General features: G+C 47.4%; 2 protein-coding genes across 2 annotated transcripts; both read right to left on the bottom strand.

The window, feature by feature from the left end:
* Positions 1 to 6,947: 6,947 nt before the first annotated feature.
* Positions 6,948 to 17,346, bottom strand: LOC126499984 (serine protease 44-like). The gene is made up of 6 exons (XM_050139551.1): positions 17,265 to 17,346; positions 10,176 to 10,550; positions 9,803 to 9,959; positions 9,062 to 9,321; positions 7,957 to 8,111; positions 6,948 to 7,228 (listed from the first exon to the last, which is right to left on the bottom strand). Exons 1-6 carry the CDS (start codon positions 17,344 to 17,346, stop codon positions 7,001 to 7,003), a joined length of 1,257 nt encoding a protein of 418 aa, XP_049995508.1. The 3' UTR covers positions 6,948 to 7,000.
* A 221-nt stretch (positions 17,347 to 17,567) lies between these two features.
* On the bottom strand, positions 17,568 to 22,002 carry LOC126500025 (serine protease 42-like). The gene is made up of 6 exons (XM_050139627.1): positions 21,783 to 22,002; positions 21,296 to 21,452; positions 20,812 to 21,071; positions 20,690 to 20,698; positions 19,518 to 19,672; positions 17,568 to 17,797 (listed from the first exon to the last, which is right to left on the bottom strand). Exons 1-6 carry the CDS (start codon positions 22,000 to 22,002, stop codon positions 17,582 to 17,584), a joined length of 1,017 nt encoding a protein of 338 aa, XP_049995584.1. The 3' UTR covers positions 17,568 to 17,581.
* Between the last annotated feature and the right edge of the window lie 66 nt (positions 22,003 to 22,068).

Here is a 22,068-nt window from a genome sequence, read left to right as displayed (position 1 = left end):
CCTCGCTGATATGCATCCTCGCTCTCTCGCACTTAGGAAAGCTAAGTTATTGTTGAGGTTCTTTGAAATTGAAAAAAAAAAAAAAACACTAGCAAACCCCACAAATATGTCAGAAAAATGTGGCAGTGAGCACGTGTTTAAATCAGAGCCCAGAGAAACCCGGAAGTCATCATGCTAGGCAGCTTTCTCGAGGCGCATGCGTACCAGATGTCTGTTTCCCACTGCTCTGTGAATGCCCACAATAAAAGGTTGCACGTGGGGGGACACCACGCTGTGTGAGGCCGTTTAGTTTGGGATGCTATGTCACCAGCAATGGATCCCTCAAACTCATCCTGAAGCTTACGTTATCCCATTTTTGCCAAGCATGGCTCCTGGAATCAGTCTTGCCAGCGATGGGGGGCAGTGGCTTGGGGTGTGATGTCATTGAGACATCCCACGTCAGAGAACAAGCAGGGCAGGGTTGGCAGTTCAAGGGAGTTGAGCTACACGCAGCTGTGGCCCAGGTCTCTGCTGGTCACCCCAGAGGCCCTTCCAGAGTCTTCCCAAATGTAACGAACTGGGCCTCCACCCCCCACCCCCCACCCCTCTCTCTGCATACCAGTGATTTTTCTCTGGGCTGAGCCTGGGAGATGATAACTGAGGGGGTCAATTCCTAGCAGCCAACACTGGGTCAGTTTCTCAGAAGTTGGAGGTAGGTGTGATTTCTCGACCAGTGGCACCTCACAGGTTCACCACCGCTCACCAACGGGGTGCCTGTTCTGACCTCACAGGTTCACCGCTCACCACGGAGGGCCTGTTCTGATCTCACAGGTAAAGCACCGTTCACCTGGAGGGCCTGTTCTGATTTGTACATGACTCAGTTGTTTAGGATCCCAGTGGTTCCTTTTTTCTTCTTTATGTGTGAGTGTTTTGGCTGCCTGGGCCCATGGATGTCAAATAGGTCATCAGATCCCCTGGGACTGGAGTTTTAAGGATGGTTAGGAGCCACCGTGTGGGTGCTGGGAACTGAATCCAGGTCCTTTGAAAGAGCATTGAACCATCTCTCCAGCCCTGACCCCCGTGGTCTTTACTAGTGATCTTGCTGTCTGGAATGGTGGGAAATACCAGGTTCCTTTAGGCAATTCCTACTCACACCTATACATTTTTTCAAGCCTTCTCTCTGGGCAAGCCTAAGGGAAATGGTGTTTCAAGACCACAACATCTGACCACTAGAAATGGTCAACTGCCTCCAAGTGCAGGGGATCTGATGCTTCTGGTCTTTGTGGGCACCTGCAGACATGCAAGCAAAATATGCATGTTAAAAATATTTTTTAAACCTTAAAAAAGGTGTCTGTAGATGATATGAGAGAGTACATAGGAATCAGAGGGGAGGGGCTGGAGAGATGAGTGAGCAGTTAAGAGAACTTCCTGCTCTTCCCGAAGGCCTGCGTTCCATTTGTAGCCCCTACATGGCAGTTCACAACCATCTCCAATTCCAGTTCCCAAGATTTGATGGCCTCTAGCCTCTGTAGGCACTGCATGCAAGTGGTACACAGACCACACACGCAGTCTAAACACCCCTACACCTGCCATCCCGGCACTTAGGAAGCTGAGGGAGGAAGATGGGTACAAATCTGAGGTCAGTCTGAGCTATCTAGTAGTATCAGGTCAGCCAGGGTTGAAAGTTTCTGGAGGCCAGGCCCTGCCCTGAGGACCTCCAGCCACCAGGCTCCACCCACAGAACACTCCAATGGCCGTAACTACTGGACTCAGTCCCTCAAGACAGAAGTGGCCAAGCTCTGCAGAGTAAAATGTCCAAGATCAGTTACAAAATCCCACCAATCCCAGGCCACCCTGGAAAGCTCTACCCCCAAGAAGCCTACCTCTTGCTCAGCTCTTACCTGTTTCTCTCCCAAGCATAGGCAGCCACCTATTTCCCCCAGTACATCTCTTGTGTGAGGTTTGTTGTGTGGTGTGGTTTTGTGGTATTCCTCAACCCCCGACTGCCAGGATACCTTTCCCCTCAGAGCTGTAATGCTTGCATTGGAGATAGCTTTCCCCTCAGAATTTTAACACTTACATGGACCACACAGCAAAACCTTGCATTAAAATACAAAAACAAGCCGGCGGTGGTGGCGCATGCCTTTAATCCCAGCACTCAGGAGGCAGAGGCAGGCGGATCTCTGTGAGTTCGAGGCCAGCCTGGTCTACAAGAGCTAGTTCCAGGACAGGAACCAAAAAGCTACGGAAAAACCCTGTCTCGAAAAATAAAAAAAAAAATACAAAAACAAGGCTGGAGAGATGGCTCAGTGGTTAAAGGCACTTGCTGTACTGCGTGAGGACCCAGGTTCAGTTCCCAGAACTCACATGCTGGCTCAGAACCATCTGTAGTTCTGGATCCAGGGGATCTGACACCCTCTTCTGACCTCACAGGCAACAGGGCACGCACAGGACGCCCAGACATTCATGCAGGCAAAAGACTCATCATACTCAGAATAAATGCAGTAATGATTGCACGTGCATACGCCCATATCACAGCTTACTGAGCGTATTAAGTGAACACAGTTTATTATCTGTTTATTACATATAAAATAACAAAGCTGCTGAAATACATTTAATTGCTACATATAAAGATGTTTGGTTATCAATAATACCAAAGGAAGAAATCAACAGCCTGCAGACCAATAAGCATTAAATAAATGATAGCAAAATCTCCGACCCCGCCCCACCCCAGTAGTTTCACTCGTGAGCGTTGTCACCTTTTTAATTCATGTGATAGAGTTGACACACGCATCCAGACCAAGCAAACACGCAGCTCTGGCAGCCGAGGCACAGTGACACTGCTTGGACTGCAGTCAGGAAGCCCTCCCGTGTGCCCCCCTAACACAGGTCCATCCCGCCCTCGATGAGACGTCAGCTATAACTGTTGTGTCTTTAGACACGTTTCCTTGAATGCTCCCCTCTCGTCTCTAAGACTCTTTTGTATTTCATGTATCTTTAGAACCACGACTACACGGTACTCAGCCCCTTGAACGTCACCTGTAGAAGACCCTGGACCCTGACCTGTGGTCTCCTACAGTCTGGACTTTGTGCGTTTCGCTCCAGGTTGCTCCTCTGCACCCTCTATTTCCTACTCACCGACAGTTACGCTTCTGCAGTTCTTTTCTCAACAAGAGAATTAATGCTGGATCTGCCACCGAGCGACATGACATCAAATGGCCTTCTCTTGCAACAATGCAGCCAGTTTACCTAGAAACTAATTCCTTTGGGCTGGAGGTGCAATCTCATAACCCCGCCAGTTCTCTCTCAGCCGCTGCTGGGGAGACTGGGACTAAGGATGTAGCTCAGTGGTAGAGTCTTTGCCTTGTGCGTGTAAGGCTCTGGGTTTGAGAGCCACTACTTCAGGGGGGGGCAATATTAGGGGTTCGTTCATTTTAGAATTGTTAAAGAATTTTTTATTATCCTCGATGTGGTGGGTTAGAAAACGTGGGCATAGCATGTTATGTCGCCATCCGCCAAGCATGCAAATTTGCCAGGCACGGGCCTTTAATCCCACCACTCAGAAAGCAGGGACAGGCAGATCTCTGTGAGCTCCAGACCAGCCAGGGCTGCATAGTGAGGTCCTGCCCACTCTCCCGCCCAAATCAAACAAACAACACAGAAAGAAAAAGAAATGAAATTCATTTCACAGCTATTATTAAGTCTGGTCTGGCATTAAGACATTCTGGCTCTTTTTACAATAGGGTGTCATGGAACCCTGGTTGGCCTCCAACTCGCCAAAGTTGACCTTGAACTTCTGACTCTCCTGCCTGTACTTCCCAGAGCAGAGAATACGTGTATACACCCCTGCGCCAAGGTTTAGGTCGTGTCAGGGATCAAACCCACAGTTTCACAACTGCTAGGCAAACACTCGACCAACTGAGATACATCTTCAGACCAACTGTGACTTATTTTGGGTAAACAGAATGTAATAGAAGAAAAGTTGCCCGACTTCTTAATGAGACTAGGTATTGAGAGTCCTGGTAGCTTCTGCTTCCATCTGCCTGGAACACTGTCCTAAGGCCAGTTACTAGAAGATGAGAGCCCTCTCCCAGGAACCAGAGACGCCCTTCCCCATACTCTCAGGGAGCTATTCACCACAGGACAAGACCATCGTGGGTGTCATGGCCCTGATAGAGCTGCCACACAGTGCCACAGGCCTGCACGCCCACCGGAACAGCAAGCATTGCCCAGTTCCCCTGTGCAGCTGTGAGATGGACAGCTGCCATCCACAGGAGTCACGTTTCAAACTGCCACGGTGAGCACCAATCCATTATTGCTCCTAGGAGAAAGACAGGTTTAAGTCCCGACAAGCTGCTGAAAATATCCTCATTAATCAGCCGGTGTTTGTGCATTCCTGCAACCTGCGGCTGTGTGCACTCTGTGAAATGACTGGATTCTTAGCCAACAGCATCCTGAATATCTGACGGAAGCTGCTCCAATATACTCCTTTTTCTCTTTGAGCCCCGTACTTCTTGTCCTTAAGAGCCGTGGTAATCAGATTCATCGTTGCTATGGACAAAAAAAACTGAGAGAAATGAGTCAAGGTGAGCAATTATTCCCGTGGCTTCCAGTCTCCGAGAGTTCCACCTAAAATGGTGAGAAAGACGTGGTGGAGCTGCACACATGGAGACAGCGTGTAACAAACACTGGGAACACAGGGAGGATGTAGGGAAAGAAACGGCCCTCAAGGACACGTGCTCTACGGCACAGCTCCTCTGGCTAGGCCCTGTCTTTCCCCACCTCCCAACAACACCGTCATATTATGGATAAATTTCTGGCCCTCATGATCTAATCCTCTCTGGGCTTGTTCTTCAGAGATGTGCTTCATCTCCTTAGAATTTATTAATTCAAGCTGTCAGTCAAAAGTGTCCTCCCTGTGCTAAGCAACATTTCAACAATGTGGTTGGGGTCTTTAAAATCATTGGCAAAATCTACCATAAATGTAAGGGAAATGACGTGGTTATAGAATGGAAGATGCTCATTCAGACAGCGAACTGAAAGAAGCCGAGGAAGCAGCATGACCGTCCATCTTCCCTGGGAGCATGGGTACCGGATGACCCACAGGTCTCCACTGTTCTGTACACATCTACAGTGAAATGACAGAGACAGGAACACCCTGATCTATGCGGCCACTGAATCTGAAGTGGTGTATCACAAACACATTAGATTCTCCGGGTCTGGTGACACTCCTATGGTCCCATCTTTTGCTGGACAGAGTACACCCTCTTATTAGTACCTGCATCTTACTGTGACCCCACGAGTCCCTGCGATGATAGAAAATAGTAGGCTCCTATTAGAAATTTCCTACTCCACACGTGTATTTCAAGCATTTCTCCAGGGAGCCTGGTTTCATTTTGATGGGCCACTACTCTGACCACAGGAAATGGTCATTGCTGTCACTTGCCCTTTATGGCCAGAAACTGCATCTCTGAATGTTTGGTACTTTTGTCAAGTATAGTTAGTTCAGTAGACCCATCTACCACCCACCTCCTCTTCCTCTGCATCAGCCATCATGCCCTGTCCCCATGGGTCTCCCCAGTAAACCCCTTCCTACCTGTGACCCACATCTTATATAGAGTCCTACACCAGTGCCTGACTTAGCAAAAGTAATCCACAAGCATTGGCCAGGAAGAGTAAAATTGTCAGCATTGGTATTTGGTATTCCGTTCCCTCAGAGTGGATGCCTATTTTTCCCTCAACAATGCTTGAGCTAAATTCTTATTCCCTATGCCTAGAAATCCCTCCCATAGCACAGATCAAAGGACTCCCTCTTTGGGAGCAGGGGATGTATCCCCAGAGGCTATACCTTTGCCTACTCTATTGTATTTTTCCCCTCACTAAAGCAACCTGGAAAGGAAAATGGGGCCAGAGCAATGGGCTGAGAGAAAGGTGTAGGGCCACAAAGGACCCTTGAGAATTCATTTACCCATCCTCTCATCCAAATGACTCCTCAACTCTTTGCTCTGGGCCAGGAGCTGGAGGACAGAAGATAAACAAGGGCTAGAGGGTGCCCTTGGCTCAGAGCAACAAAATATCAACCTGTGGAGACAGGGAAAATCATGTACGGGGCCTCCAAAGTCAGGGGAACCCAGAAGGCACATTCCATGCTGATGGGCTGGTCTGAGATGTGTGCTGTGGGACTCATGGGCTCAGACCACCCACCAAACTTAAATGAGACAGGTAGCCTCCTCTAGGATTTAACAGAGACCAAATAACTTCCCTAGGTAAATGGGGGCCCATGTCTCTTTAGAGTATGCTATAAGCAGCCAAACAGTTCAGATAGACAAAACTTCAGAACATATGAGACATGTTTATTCAGTTCATATCTAAAAATCTATCTTCTCCAAAACCGCATCAACACAACCTAGGGTGGCCCTGGAGGTGACTGTAGGGTACCAAGGAAGAGGGCACCAGACAGGACTGCTTCCAGCAATCAAGGGTAGCAATAGTTTTGTACTCACAGATGGATTCCCACTGGGGTGCAGGGAACATGCTGTCAACCACAACTGAGCCAGATGTAGAAGTCCCAGGCTCACAGCTCTGCAGAAAATGTGCTGGGCCTCCCATCTCTTTGTGAGTGATCATAGAACTCAGATACAGCAGAGTCTCAGGTAAGAGCTAGGAAAGCAGTTAGGTCTAGTGGCTACTCAACACTGACAATGTATCTCCTCTCCAGATGTTCTCCAAGGGTTCCATGAGTCATCTCCTTCCACCTGGCAGGTCAGAGAGTCCCCTATCTGGAAATGGTTCTCTCTCCTAAGCTCCAAGCAAGGCACAGGCCTCGTACAGTGGTCACTGAGGCAGATGACCAGAGCACCAGGTCAGGAGATTTTGCAAGTTCCCAGCTCCCTGCCATGCTCCACTGAGGCAATGGATTCCGAGTAGAATTTGAAGAGAGAGCATTGACAGGGAAGGAAGGTTAGAGAAGCCTAGTGGAGGCTCAGAAACAAGAGGACAGTGGGCTGTGGGGATCGCAGGGTCACCAGGACACCAGGTGAAGCACCAGACACATGCATAAGGTGAGGCAGCCCGATGAGTTAAAATCCGGAGCTCGGCTCAGTTCTTTAACGATCCAGTTTCTGTAGTAACTCACTTCTGTATAAATCCCAGGATATCCTTTTCGGCCACAGCCAATGCCCCAGCTCACGATCCCCACCTGCACCCAGGTTTTATTAAATTCACAGACCAACGGCCCCCCGGAATCTCCCTGGAGAAAAAGAAAGAAATGACAGGAATGAAATTGATTCATGACACAGCAGAGTCCACCCCAAGGCACTGGAGAGATTGATACAAACCAGACATTCACCTGCTACTCCTCGGTTTCTATGAGACTTTAGAATTACATCTTTTTAGCAAATGAACATTTCTGTCTATTCAAAGAGGTTAACCAGGGGCTGGAGAGATGGCCCAGAGGTTAAAAGCACTGACAGCTCTTCCAGAGGTCCTGAGTTCAATTCCCACAACCACATGACAGCTCACAGCCATCTCTAGTGGGACCCGATGTCCTCCTCTGGCATAAAGGCAGACATGAAGATAGAGCACTCATAAATGTAAAATAAATAAATCTTAAATCATCTTAAAACGAGGCTAACTGAATATAAACCAACATAATGTTTCTATTCTAAAATAATGAGTAAATCACTTACCCTGTGTGCATGGAATGTCCCACAGAAGAGGCTGAAAACCCCAAATCTGTATTATTGCTGCCCTTATTCACCCCACCCCAGCCACTGCAGACAGCGTCGGCTGTTTGCTCCTGGACAGTCCTGTCAGGCTAGCCCAGGAACTGTGGCCGCTTGTCCTGACAGTCCAGTCAGTAGCTTCAGAAACAACAAATGGAGGATGGGGGCATAGTCCAGGCCCTGTCTGGGAATTAGGGACTTCTGGGGGGAAGATAGCGGGGCAGTGTGGCAAGAGACCCATGAACTGACTGACCTGGCAGGTGTCTCCTCCTTTCTGACTGTAGCCACAGACCACTCCTTCCTGGGCAATGGTAAATATATTCCCTGTCTTGTCCTTGAGGATCTGATTACATTTCTCATGACGAATAATGCTTAGCTGAACTTCCCGAAGAAGTCTTGATGAGGCACCTACACGGAGATCATTTTGGAGAGAGCGGATCTCCATTAAGTAGGAATGGCATGAGTCAGTGGTACCTCCTCTGGACCTTAACATCGTGTTCACCCCTGAGTACCCTCAAAGACATCAGCTAGGATTCACATCTGACACTGGGGGGAAATGAGGCCCAACCTTGCCAAGAGTGTAAGGCGATACAAAGTCCAAACCATGGAATAGAAGGAAGAATAGTCTGAGAGAGAATAAAATACTGTTGCCCAAGAGTTGACAAGCGTGTGATAAGCTCTTGCTAATACTAGTGATCGTAGCCTATGCGCCAGTAAACATCGTTACTTGTTAGGATATGAACACAAACTCTTAGACAGGTAAATACCACAAAGTACCAAACTACACTCTTCCCAGTAATAGGAGGCCCTAGAGCAGAGGTTCTCAACCTTCCTGATGCTGTGACCCTTTAATATAGTTCCTCATGTTGTGGTGACCCCAACCATAAAGTTATCTTCATTGCTACTTCATAACTGTAATTTTGCTACTGTTATAAATCATAATGTAAATATCTGTGTTTTCTGATGGTCTTAGATGACCCCTGTGAAAGGGTCATTAGATCCCTAAAGGGTCACACCCATGGTTTGAGAACCGCTGCCCTATAGACTCACTGAGTTTCCGGGCCTTTCCTCACATCCAAGATAAGTGCTTCTAGCTTATAGAGAGGTCTTCTCACCCTGAGCCAAAAATCTGCCCTGGTGAGTAGCCACCATGTTTGGTGCCTAAGTCCTCCAATCCTGACAAGCCGATAGAAAATCACCAGTACTTGTTCCCGCATGGTGCCTTCTCTCTTCCCCTCCTTTTCCACTTGCTAGAAACTCAGGCTGCCTGTCCCTCCCTTGACCTTAGAGACCAATCCCAGGCTACTAAGGAGGTTGTTCCCCAGTCTGTGGTTGCTGAGGTCTTACTTTAGGCTCACCTCCTTCAACTACTCTGCCCCATCCGGTCACCCAGCACTGGGTCCCAGTTTGCACAAAGAAAGCCCTTCTAGGGAGGCACACAGGCTGGATGTTGGCACTGTAATTCACAGGGAAGGCCAGCAGAGCAAGAGCAATGTCATGCACAACTGATCCCATAACAGAGAAATCCTGATGAACAATGATGTCTTGGACTGGAATGTGGACTGCCCTGCTGGACCACCGGTCAATCTCTCCCATCGCCGCTACGTAATCCAGATGGCTGCAAAGAGATCCTGAAGGGTCTACACACTTCCCATCCACAGTGTCACCGTGCTCCCCAGCCCAGTCCCATCCTCCTGAGGCAGCCATCAGCTACCCCTCTCCAGGACCTCTAACAACCCCATCCAGCCACCAGCTGGTTCTCCAAGTGTGTGTGGCCTCTGATCAGTATCGTTTGGGACTGTGTTAGAAATCCCAACGTTCATGTCAACTGAACTGAAACTGATTTTTTTTTTTTTTTTTAGAAAAAAGCAAGCAAACAAAAAAAACCTAGGACTGTCATCTCTCACTCTGTGGCCCAGGCTAGCCTGGAAATCACAAACTGGCCTCTAACTCCTGGCAATCCTCCTGCTTTAGTCTCCTAAATGTTGGGATTACAGGCATGAACCAGCACCACAGGCTCCTTTTTTCCAAATAAAAAGCAAGAGGGGCAGGCCATAGAACCTGGTCAGGGGCCCAAACCCAGATCCCCAGGCACTCACCCAGAAACACAGTGGGCTGCAGTCATCACCCACCATTTGCTGATGAGGGAGCCCCCGCAGATGTGCCCTCCTCTGACCTTCAGGCTCACCTGCCATGGCCACCTCCTCTGCACAGCAGGCTTTCCACCAACTATCCTCGCAATTCTCTGACCACAACCTGGAGTAGGTTAGTGAAGGGAGGGGCTGATGGGAGGGGCTGCTCCTGCAGAACAAGCCTCTGTCTCTGCAAATCCTAGGGCAGGTGTGGATCCCCAAGGGATCTCGGGCCCACTCAGAGCCCACACTCCATACCAAGATCCTCCTATAAATCAGGGTCCCATCCCCCTAGGTCCAGGCCAGGTCTCTGGGGCAGACCATGGCCCAGGAACTTCACCTGAAGTGGTTGGAATCCATGTTGGAAATCGTCCCTGTGGCAGAGTCGTGACTGAAAAAGAGTGACCTGGAGTAAATGCCACCGAATCAAGGGACATCGCACTCCCCACAGGGTGCGGGGCCTGAGAGGTCTCAGGCATCTCTGTGCTTGACTTCTCTAGTGGGCTTGCCCCCGGGTCATTGAGACCATCCTCCAAGGGGAGAGGAAGAGACAGTGTCCCTGGAACCATCCGGGCCTCCTCCAATCGCGTCTGAAGCAGCAAGAACCAAGCCAAGAGGCCCAGGCAGTCGCCAACTGGTAAGGCCATACCACCACGAAGGCCTCGGCCTCTGTCTCCAAGCCTCCTCATGGCAGTTACTGAGGCTGCGCACAGTTCTGGGGAAAACCGGTTCCATCACGCGGCCTCTTTCAGGCCTGACTTTGGCATATCACCTCCTTCCCAGCTCTCGGCTCTCTCCATCTGACCCACAGGCAGGGTGTAACCCAGACAGAGTGGCTAGCGGGAGGTGGGGTGCCCTGGCTGCAGAGAGCCCCTTAAGCAGAAGCTTCCATGATGCGAGGATATACAACCGAGCATCTCATACCTGACCTGTTCTTTCCCCAGATCTCCCAGTGCCAGGGATCTGTTATCAAAAGTAGAACTCCTTAGCAGATATGTTGCCCCTAAAGTTACCAACCATGCATCAGGGTAGATGCCATGTAGCTGCTGTCAGGAACAGACATGCTGAAACCTTGTTGGTAAACCACAGCCACGTGGAAATACACAGATTAATAGAAATATGTTAAATTAAGATGTAAGAGTTAGCCAATAAGAAGCTAGAGCTAATGGGCCAAGCAATGATTTAATTAATACAGTTTCTATGTGATTATTTTGAGAGGCTGAACAGCCGGTAACAAACAAGCAGCCTCCTACAACACTCCACCTCCCAAGTGCCAGGATTATAGGCATGTACTACCAAGTCCAGCCAACAGACTGTCTTTAAAAAAACAAAAACACTTATTTACCCGTGTGTGTGTGTGTATGTGTGTGTGTGTGTGTGTGTGTGTGTGTGTGTGTGTGTCACATGTGGAGGTCAGAGAACAACTTGCAAGAGTCAGTTCTCTCCTTCCCCCATGTGGATCCCAGGCATCAAACTCATGTAGTCGGGCTTGGAAGCATACACCTTGACCTGCTGAACCATCTCGCTGGCCCAGCCTATGTCTTGAAGTGCAGATAAGCCACAATCTGCCAACTCTTGGGCCTACAGTATTCTAACCTGAAACTGTCAGGCCTCTAGCTGCCGTCAGCTCCTATCTCTGGCTCTTTATATCACTCTCTTCTATTTGGGTTTTCACTGTGCCATCTGAAACCTGCCCATTTGTAGAAAGCCGATGTTGCCCTAACACTCACCTCACTTGTTTCTCTTCTTTTCTGGAGCGTAGTTCTCTGATGTCTGAAAATGTATTTATTTTATGCTGCCTGCCTTTTTTATTTTTTATGCATATGAGTGTTTTCCTGCATGTATGTAAATACACTATATGTGTTTCTAGTGCCAGAGGAGGTCAGAAGGGATCAGATGCCCTGGAACAGGGGTTACAGATGGTGGTGAGCCTCTATATGAGTGCTAGGACTAAATCTGGGTTTTCTAGAAGAACAACTAGTATTTTTAACCAGTGAAGTATTTCTCCAGCCTTCTACTCCTTGAAGACCATTTTGTCAAGATAACTACCCAGACTTAGGAAGAGAGGTACTGCATCTGCATGGTTGCTTCATTTCTTCTGTAGAATCTAGGTGGTTGGTGGGGGGGGGGCAGAAAGGGACCATGAGAGAGATCTCAGGGTAGGGAAGAGAGAGTAATGGAATACATTTAATATAAAAACAACAGGGGGACACTTGGGGAGGAGGAAGACGACCAACAGGAAGGGACACTGGAGCAGGCAGTTGAGTGAGGGGATGAAGAAAACTATAATGACTGACATATATGTATGTATCATGATGAAACAATAGTCACTAACTAAAAATTAGTTTTTAGAAATAGCAACAAAGAATGATGATGTTGTACACTTGCAATTACAGCACTCAGGAAACTGGGGCAGGAGGATTGTAAATTCAAGGCAAGACCAGGCTAATGAGAACTGATGATGATGGTGGTGGTGATGGTGATGATGATGGTGATGATGGTGATGATGATGGTTATGATGGTGTTGATGATGGTGATGATGATGGTGGTGATGGTGATGATGATGATGATGGTGATGGTGGTGATGATGATGATGGTGATGATGATGATGATGGTGATGATGGTAATGATGGTAGTCGTGATGATGGTGATGATGGTAATGATGGTGGTGGTGATGGTGATAATGATGGTGATGATGATGGTGGTGATGGTGGTGATGGTGATGATGATGGTGGTGGTGATGGTGATGATGATGGTGATGATGGTGGTGATGGTGATGATGATGGTGGTGGTGGTGGTGATGATGATGGTGATGATGGTGTTGATGATGATGGTGACGATGATGATGGTGATGATGATGATGATATGGGATAATACCAAGACTAACATCTCAGCTTCCTGAAGTTCCCACATTATCACCACTTTTTTAAGGAAATGTCAACTCAAAGACTAAAGTTAGCCCTGGCTTTGGCAAATTTCTAACATGATCTAGTTGGAATTGGACTCTCCTTGGCCTTGCCCTTCTCTTCCCATCTTTCTTGCATGAGATACAGGATTTTGGAGGCTACAGTGCATCATAGACATGATAGAGAACAAACCTCAAGCAACACTAAGAACATCAATTGTGAGTCTGAGGGCAGTGGAACAAACTTTAAAGTTAGAGTCTGACTCCCTCTGCTCAAGGCAGTGTCTAAAACTTCATCCACTGGGACCCAATACGGGCAGGTCTTCTCCTTTATCCTCTTCCTCCTCCTTTCCTTTATTTCTATTTTTATTTTATATGTATGGGTTTTTTTTTCTACATGTGTGTTTGTACACTACATGCAAGCCTGGTGCCCAAAGAAGCCAGAATAGGGTGTAGAATCCCCTGGAACTGGAGTTACAGATGGTTGTGAGCTGCCATGTTGGTGCTGGGAATTTAAATCAGGACCTCTGAGAGAGCAGCCAGTACTCTTAACTGCTAAGCCTTCCCTCCAGTCCATTCCTTTTCTTTTCTTTTTTTTTTTATTTGGAGGTAGGGGTGGGGAAGTGTGAGACGGGAATCTTTATATAACCCTGGCTGTGTTGGAATTGCTATGTAGATCAGGTTGGCCTAAACTCACAAAGATCCACATGCCTCTGGCTTCCAGGTGCTGAGATTAAAGGTGTGCCACCACCCCAGGCTTTCTTTTTATTTCATATTCAAAGAATGCTCAATCGTACCTCAAGGACATGTGCTCAGCTATGTTCATAGCAGCATTGTTTGTCATAGTCAGAACCTGGAAACAACCTAAATGCCCCCTGACCAAAGAATGGATAAGAAAAATGTGGTACATTTACACAATGGAGTACTACACAGCAGAAAAAAATAATGACATCTTGAAATTTGCAGGCAAATGGATAGAGCTAGAAAACATCCTTTTAAGTGAGGTAACCCAGATCCAGAAAGACAAATGTTATATGTATTCACTCATAAGTGGTACATGTAAAGCATAAGAAAACATAAAGCAAAGAAAACCAGCCCACAAATCACAATCCCAGAGAACCTAGACAATAATGATGATCCTAAAAGAAACACACATAGATCTAATCTACATGGGAAGTAGAAAAAGACAATTGGGAGAATGGGGACCTTGGAAAAGGGTTGAAGGGGAAGAGGGGTAGGGAGGGAAGCAGAGAAAAATGTGTAGTGCAATAAAATCAATTTTAAAAAAAAAAAACAAAAACAAAACTATTCATGAGTGGGTATGCACCCAGAGCTGACTGATTCTTTTTCATATATATTGATTTGTGATTCTTCTAAGATTTCTTATAAGATTCTTTTTGAGGTAAATAATGAAATGATTGATCCTTTCTTTGTAACTGCACAATGCAGTCTACCAGTAAAAGAGCTGGCTGAGAAAAATACCTTGCTTGCTCTGTTCATCTACAGCAAGCTGTTTGGACATGGATGTACTTGTTTCTCATCTGGAATACGTAAAATGTTTATTCATGTAAAGGGTGTTGAAAACATGCTGTTTTTTACTTAAAGTCATCGTAATCATTCACCTGAAAACTAGAATGTAACCATATTGTAGTTTTTATACTGCTTGAAAGATTTCTCTGGGACATATAAGCTGTAAGGAAAAAAAAATAAGAAAGTTAGAAGGAAAGCATCAGGAATGAGAGAATGAAATCACCATGAAAGACGTTGAGAAAAATAAAGATACAGAAGGAAAATAAAGGAAAGGTCAGAAGGAATCCGTTAGGAGAGTGTGTGTCTTTTTCCTTACTCTGTTAGATAAAAGCTCCCCGGCTCCACGGATCCCCACCGAGCTCTGTACTGCTGGAGGCTGGCTGGTGCTCAGGGCAGCGGTAGGGTCCCAGGCATGAATGCAGTCCTCAGGCTGGGTAACCGGAACTTTAACCCAAAAAGCCTTCTTGTCAGCCGGAGCTCATCCTTTTAATGCCCTATGTAAAAGATCTTTGCCTACACAAGAACCACGGGTTCTTTTCTTCTGGCTTTCTTTAGAAGTTTTATAGATTCATGGTTTATATTGAGTTCTATAATTTATTTTTAATTAACAGAATAAAATATCTATACATTGCCAGGTGAAGAGCAAAGGCCATTTCCTTTTTATTTCTTTTTTGTTTGTTTGGTTTTTGGTTTTTGGTTTTTTGAGACAGGGTTTCTCCATGTAGCCCTGGCTGTCCTGGAACTCACTGTGTAGACCTGGATGGCTTCGAACTCACAGAGATTCTCCTATCTCTGCTTCCCCAGTGCTGGGATTAAAGGCGTGCAGTGCCACTGCCTTTAAAAATTTAAAAATGACAAAGGTCATTTTTCTAACACCCTTCATCTTTTGTGGCACTAGGTTTTTAGCCAAGTGCCTCATGCACATCAGACAAGCGCTCCATTATACTGAGGTCCACTCCTAGCCCCTCAGCCCCATTTGCTAAATAAAAAGACTGTCTTCCCCCCATTAGTTTACATTAATACACTTTGACTAAAATCATCTGGCTATACAGGTACAGACCTCTTTCTAGATCTGTTCCCCTGATCGATATTTCTGCCCCAATGCCAATACAACCCTGTATTGATTAGCGTATCATTTTAAAGTCTTGAAACCTGTATTGTTTGCATCAGTTATTCTGTGTCCTTTGATTTTCCCATATACAGTTTTTAAAGCTTCATTTTATTTTTATTCATGAGTATGTATGCAGACACTTGTGCAGGTGAGCTTAGAGGCCAGATATTCTGGACCTAGAGTTACAGACAGCTCTGAGCAGCTGAGCACGGATGCTGGCAACCAAACTCAGGCCCTCTGCAAAACCAGCAAGCACTCTTAACCACCGCACCATCTCTCCAGGCCCTCCACATACATTTCATTTGTGTGTGTATACATACATGTGTGTGTTGAGTGTGAACAGGTACCCATGCACAAGTATGAACATGAACATGCAGGACAGAAGTACTCTTGGGTACTGTTCCTCAAAAGCTGCCCCCTTTGTATTTTTGAGACAGAGCCTTTCAGCGGATCTAGAGTTGCCTGTTAGGCTGGCCTGGCAGCATTAGTGGTCCCAGAGGTCTTCTGCTCTCTGCCTCTCCTGCACCGGGATGACAAGTGCGTATCACCATCCTGGCTGGGGCTTGAACTCAGCTCCTCGTGTGAGCATGTGCAGCGAGCACGTGATAACCGAGTTATCTCCAGAGTCCTCGGTTCCAAGAGACTGGAACTTGCAACGTGAATGGCTTTGTAGGTACAGCACCAAATTTCAAGACTAGAAACAAAATAATTAGGGCAGAGTGGCATTTTATTTAAGAATATGTAGGTGGACAGGGAGCGAGTGGAGTCGAGAAATAGGTGCTAAAATCCACTGTCAGTTGGTGGTGTAACTCGACGCTGAAACACATGCATTTCAACAAATCATGTTGTAAAAATTTAACAAACATACTTTGATTTCTATCTTATGCCATGAACAAAAGTTAATTTGTTGGTCACAGGCGTGTCAAGGCTAACATTAGAAACCTTTTTTTGTTTGTTTGTTTTTTTGTTTTGTTTTGTTTTTCGAGACAGGGTTTCTCTGTAGCTTTGGTGCCTGTCCTGGAACTAGCTCTTGTAGACCAGGCTGGCCTCGAACTCCCAGAGATCCGCCTGCCTCTGCCTCCCGAGTGCTGGGATTAAAGGCGTGCGCCACCACCGCCCGGCCATTAGAAACCTTTTTAAGGAGGGAAAAAAGAAGAAAATTCTTCACAACCTCCAGTTAAAAACAAATCAAGTCACAGATTTAATACTCTTATCAGAACACATGAAGAATGGCTTTTAAAAACCAGCAATTAAAAAGTATCTGAATCAAACATGGCACAAGCCTTGAAGAGACAGTCACAGAAAGAATGTGTGCAAGCCATCAACCGTGAGGGAGGCTGAGAGCTAGTTCAGACTCGAGAAGAAAAAGAAAAGCCTAGCCCAGGGGCTAGTTTGTGTTTCCTGCGGGCTGAGAGTATAAAGTGTCTTTCACACAACCAAAACCAAGAATTATTTGTTCTTCTTAGAGATACCTCAAACAAGAGTGTTAAACGCTACAAACACACCGTGCTTGATCAGGGCCAAGGCACAGGACAGTTGAGTTTAACGTTACCAACCGTCCTCTTGTCATTAGGCCTGACAGGGCAGGGTACTTCATACACCCCCATAGCTTTACTTAGAAAAGGAAATTCTTCAAGAGAAATAAGGAAATCTGCTCAGATATTTTCTTCATTATTTTCAAATTTCACTTTATCTTTGAACATGGTTGCAAATTACATTCAATGAGAAATGTAACTTCACAGAATCATAGATTGAGAGAGAATGGTCATAGTTAGGACACTGAAGGTCCTCTCTCTCTCTCAGTGATCACCAAGCTAACTCTAGTACGACAGAATCTGAGGTGAGAGCCCTTACGCCAGAGTCGGGTCTAGCTCCCGCTGCACCGCCGATGAGGTCCTCTCGGCGGGCACTGTCGTTCACCTGGCAGGCCGGTTTGCCCTCGAACTGGAATGGATCCACCTTCATTCCTGCCAGGCAGAGCACCGCTCAGGAGCAGCGTGGCCAAGGACGGCCGCTGGAGCACCAGGCCAGAGCACTTTGAAGTCTCTCAGATTCCTGACACATTTCACCGTGACTCTCTCCAGGGAAAGGGATCCCAAACGGAATTTGAAGAAAGGACATTGGGAAGGAACGGGAAGGAAAGGGAGAGGCTCAGAAAGAGGATGGGGTGAGATACAGTGGCCGGCACGTCCACAGGATGTCACAGGGTCAGCGAACACAGTGGTAAGATGAGGAAGACCCGTGGAGAGAAGCAAGTGGCCTGGTTCACCACCTCGGTTAGCCACTTGCTGTAGAAGGCAACGTCGGTATACACTGCAGGATGTCCTCGGCGGCCACAGCCGATGCCCCAGCTCACAATGCCCACCTGCACCCATTTATCAAAAAACTCACAGACCAAAGGGCCGCCAGAATCTCCCTGAAGAAAGAAAGATATGGCAAGAATGGAATTGATCCCCCATTGGATTGGGCTGATGGCACTGGAGGACATGAGGGAGACAGGCTCATGCAGGGTTTCCTCGGGCACCCCAAAGGCCCAGCCGGAGCCAGGTGCAGTGGTATATGCTTATAGTAGCAGCCTTAAGGAGATTGAGGCAGGAGAATTTTGGGGAGTTCAAGCTACAAACCAATACACTGTCTCAGAAGAGAGGGAGAGAATGGAGGGGTAAGGGAAGCCTCCTTGCTAGACCCAAACTTCTATTAACACACAAACGCCAGAACTAGGTATGTCAATATGGCCACTGAAAAGTTATGGGAAAATGATAATATCCCTGATGTTATTATCATCATTTCTGGAGCCACAGTGGTGTTTGCTGCTGAATTCTACTTCCAAGGGCCTGGAGAGATGATCCTGTGGTTGAGTACACTTGCTGCTTTTGCAGAGGACCCTGGGTTATTTGAGAACACCCACATGGTGATCCAGAATACCTGTGACCCAGTTCCAGGGATCTTACGCCCTCTTCTGGCCTCTGTAGGCATTGCATGCACGTGGTGCGTACACATACATGCAAGCAAAACACTCACACACATTAGATAAAAACAAGTGCCAGGCAGTAGGGGCACACGCCTTTAATCCCAGTACTTGGGAGACAGAGGCAAGCAGATCTCTGTGAGTTTGGGGCCAGCCTGGTCTACAGAGAAACCCTGCCTCCATAAATGAATAAGTAAATAGATAAGCAAACAAATGAATGAATAAATAATAAATAAAATCTTTCTTAATCCCATTAAATATCACTTTTATGTAGGAGCTCCTAATTCCTTACATTTAACCTGAGTTTCCTCTGATGCCTTTAACCTACACAGCAAAACCCTTCTACGTGAGTCCATTCCTGCATATTCTTCTCCCAAACCCACTGCCACAGAGACCCTGTCAATCAGTCAGTGATGTTAGCTGCAGGGTTGTGGTGTAGGTTAGCTCAGTTAACACAGGTTGATGCTCCCTTTGTCATGGTAACTGCCACAGAGGATGCGGTAGTTTGCATGTAGTTGGCCCCCAAACCTCTAGTAGGAGGTATGGCTTTGCTGGAGTGGGTATACCCTTGTTGGAAGAAGTGTATCACTGCAGGGGCGGCCTTTTAGGTTTCCTGTGCTCAGGATACTGCCCAGTGTCTCAGTCAGCTTCCTGTTACCTGCAAGCCAAGACGCAACCAGCACCACGTCTGCCTGCACGCTGCCATGCTCCCTCTCCATGACGACAATGGGCTGAACCTCTAAAGCTTAAGTGAGCCACCCCAATTAAATGTTCTCTTTATAAGAGTTGCCATGGTCATGGTGTCTCTCCACAGTAATAAGAACCCTAAAACATAGGAGAACTCAATGCAAAACGTGATTAGACTATCCATTCCCAAACTCAACAGGTAAACAAGAACCCTATGCAGCAACCTACACAACAGGCCACATCCTTTAGAAAGAACCAGACCAGATGGACAAGGTAGTGTCTCCCTATAATCTCAACGCTTGGGAGGCTGACACAAGCAGATCTCACTTTTAAGGCCATGCTGTGCTACACAGAAAGACCAGGCAAGGTCAACTTCAGGAGCCATAAGGAGTGTGGCTCCCTCCATGACTGTCTTGAGTAAAGGAGGTGGCAAAGAACTGGGGCCTTGCCATCTAAGGCCAAGGAAAAGGCATGCACTTACCTGGCAAGAATCCTTTCCTTGATCTTTATAGGCACAGATCATCCCTCTCTTGACTAGGTCATTAGAAGTCGATGTAGCCTTCTTCAACATCTCATTGCATTCGGCATAATGGATGATATTTTGGTCCACCTCCTGGAGAATTTCTGCTGGAACGTCTGATACTAATGAAGAAGATCAGCAGTGTATGAATCTTCACAGTGGACAGAGAACCCAGTGAGCACATTACTGAATGCCAGTAGTAATAGTTACAAGATATCCTAACGTCTTTCTCTTTATGTTTTGTTTGTTGGTGAGACTGAGGTGTTTATGTAAATCAAACTAGTTTCAAACTGTCCATACTTGGGCACAGAACACCACATCCAACCATTTTTCTTCATTCTCTAGAACATAATCACAGGCTCACAGAGAGATAGCACCCCAAAGGTCACAAGTGACTTCTTCTCAGGCATAAGAAGCATACCAACAGAGGCCTCTGGCTTTCCCAGTTCCTCTAGGCATAAGGAATTCCCTCACTACCAAGATAGGTATTTCTATTGAGAAGCTGGCAGGCAGCTCATTCTCTCCCGAGCAAAAATCTCTCTAAGGTTCTGGAGAGAGAAAGCTCAGCAGTTAAGAGCACTTGTTGTTTTGTTTTGTTTTGTTTTGTTTTGTTTTGTTTTGTTTTGTTTTTGTTTCCCAAGACAGGCTTTCCCCTGCGTAGCCCTGGCTATCCTGGAACTCATTCTGTTCAAACTCAACTGACTTTGAACTCACAGAGATCGGCCTGCCTCTGCCTACCAAATGCTGGGATTAAAGGCGTGTGCCACCACTTCTCATCTAAGAGCACTTGCTCCTTGCAGAGGACCAGACTTTAGTTTCCTCGGCAACCATATGGAGGCTCACAACAACCCATAATTCCAGTTCCAGAGGACATGACACCCTCTTCTGACCTCTGGGTACCAGGCAGGCATTTGCCACACAGACAGACAGACAGATAAAACACTCATGCACTTAAGGTAAATCTGAAAACCCACCCAGGATAATTCTGTCACATCTGGCCCGTGTCCACTGGGAATACCCATAACCACTCAACATGTGTCCCCACAACACTACAAAAGGAGATTTGACAAAGTCTAGTTCCCAGGAGGCTGTCATCAGATACTCGTGTTGCAAGAAGGACCTCAGCACGAGACTGGGATCACCTAAGCTCACCAAACCGCCCATCACCCAGTGCCAAGGAGTCTGTCTCCCTTCATCCTCTATTTCTACTGTAGGAATAAGGCCACGCTTCTTCCTGAGCACCAGATCTTTCTACCTGGGTCTTTTTTGCCCCATCCCGTCACCCAGCACTTGGTCCCAGTTTTCAAAATAAAATTCTCTGGAGGGATGCAGATAGGGTGAATCTGGGAGGTGAAATTCACGGGGTGCTGGAGCTTGAGAAGGGCTATGTCATTTGTAACAACAGTAGCTGACAAGAACTGGGGGTGGACAACGATTTTCTGGATGGGAATCACCAGACTTGTGTTTTCATGGTAGACACTCCGATCGCCCATCTTGACATTGTACGCGATTCGGCTGTGGGAGAGAAGCATCGCCTTAGGAGCCATGACCCTGCTTCTCGACATGGCCCCTGCCCCTTTGCCCATGCTTGAGCTTTCTGCCTCCATAACTACAGCCCCCTTTTGATCTCTTGGTTGTCCCACCTGTGCCCCACCTTAGGCATTTCCAGTAACAAGATGATCACAGCAGGTCACCCCCGCCCACTCTTTTTGTGCATCTTGTTTTGGGGACTTCCTCACCTGTAAATGCAGTGGGCCGCAGTCAGCACCCACTGGGCACTGATGAGGGAGCCTCCGCAGACATGCATGTGTCTGACCCGCACGCTCACCTGCCAGGGCCACTTTCCCTCCTTAGCGTCCACACCTCCCATGATTTTCATCAGGGGTTGGCCACAGCCTGAGTGAGAACAATTTGGGAAGCACTCAGAATCAAGCACTCTCTTCTAGCGGTTCCACAGAAAGCATCTCGAGGACCCGACGACCAAGAAGGAGGCTGTCTATGTGTGTCCTGCTGGCACCAGAGGTGCCGCACATCCTCCGAGGTGTGGTGTCACACACTCCCCATTGGCAGTCACATTCCCCTCAGAAGCCACAGGCAAGGCAACCAGACTCTGCCCAACAATGGCCCGGGCTGAACCCACGTCCCTAGAATTCAGGGTGTCACTAACTCCCACTCTGGGCCTTGACACAGCCCTCTCCTTGCCAAAGACACCCCTTCTCAAGTTACCGAAGGAAAACGGCTTGAAAGGAGAGGATCGGTCCTGATGGGCCATCCTGGTCACCTGCACCTGCATGGGTGACAATGGGTCCACCCTTGGGGTCTCACTGGGCCCTGAGAAGAAATCAGAAGTAGAGTATACAGCGGCAGCTGCCCAGGCCTCCCAGAGCTCTGACTGAAACAACAGGAGGCAGGCTATGAGACCCAGGGAGCCACCTCCGGACGCCATGCCACCAAGTAGGCCACCACCCCTCTCCCGGTAAGTGGCACCCGCTCCCCAGGCTCGCGTGACCGC

The sequence above is a fragment of the Alexandromys fortis genome, unplaced genomic scaffold (assembly GCF_014885135.2).
Source record: "Alexandromys fortis isolate MF-2015 unplaced genomic scaffold, M_Fortis_MF-2015_v1.1 scaffold_36, whole genome shotgun sequence".
Classification (NCBI taxonomy): domain Eukaryota; kingdom Metazoa; phylum Chordata; class Mammalia; order Rodentia; family Cricetidae; genus Alexandromys; species Alexandromys fortis.
Note: the sequence above shows the minus strand (reverse complement) of the source record. Positions and strands in the feature narration are given on the sequence as shown.

Coding starts and splice junctions, on each gene's coding strand:
- LOC126500025 (XM_050139627.1), bottom strand. CDS start 22,002: ATGGCGTCCGGAGGTGGCTCCCTGGGTCTCATAGCCTGCCTCCTGTTG. Junction 21,453..21,782: donor TTTCAAGCCGTTTTCCTTCG/GTAACTTGAGAA, acceptor GTTCTCACTCAG/GCTGTGGCCAACCCCTGATG. Junction 21,072..21,295: donor GCGGCCCACTGCATTTACAG/GTGAGGAAGTCC, acceptor TCTCTCCCACAG/CCGAATCGCGTACAATGTCA.
- LOC126499984 (XM_050139551.1), bottom strand. CDS start 17,346: ATGAAGGTGGATCCATTCCAGTTCGAGGGCAAACCGGCCTGCCAGGTG. Junction 9,960..10,175: donor ATGGATTCCAACCACTTCAG/GTGAAGTTCCTG, acceptor AACCTACTCCAG/GTTGTGGTCAGAGAATTGCG. Junction 7,229..7,956: donor AAGGAGGAGACACCTGCCAG/GTCAGTCAGTTC, acceptor CTTTTTCTCCAG/GGAGATTCCGGGGGGCCGTT.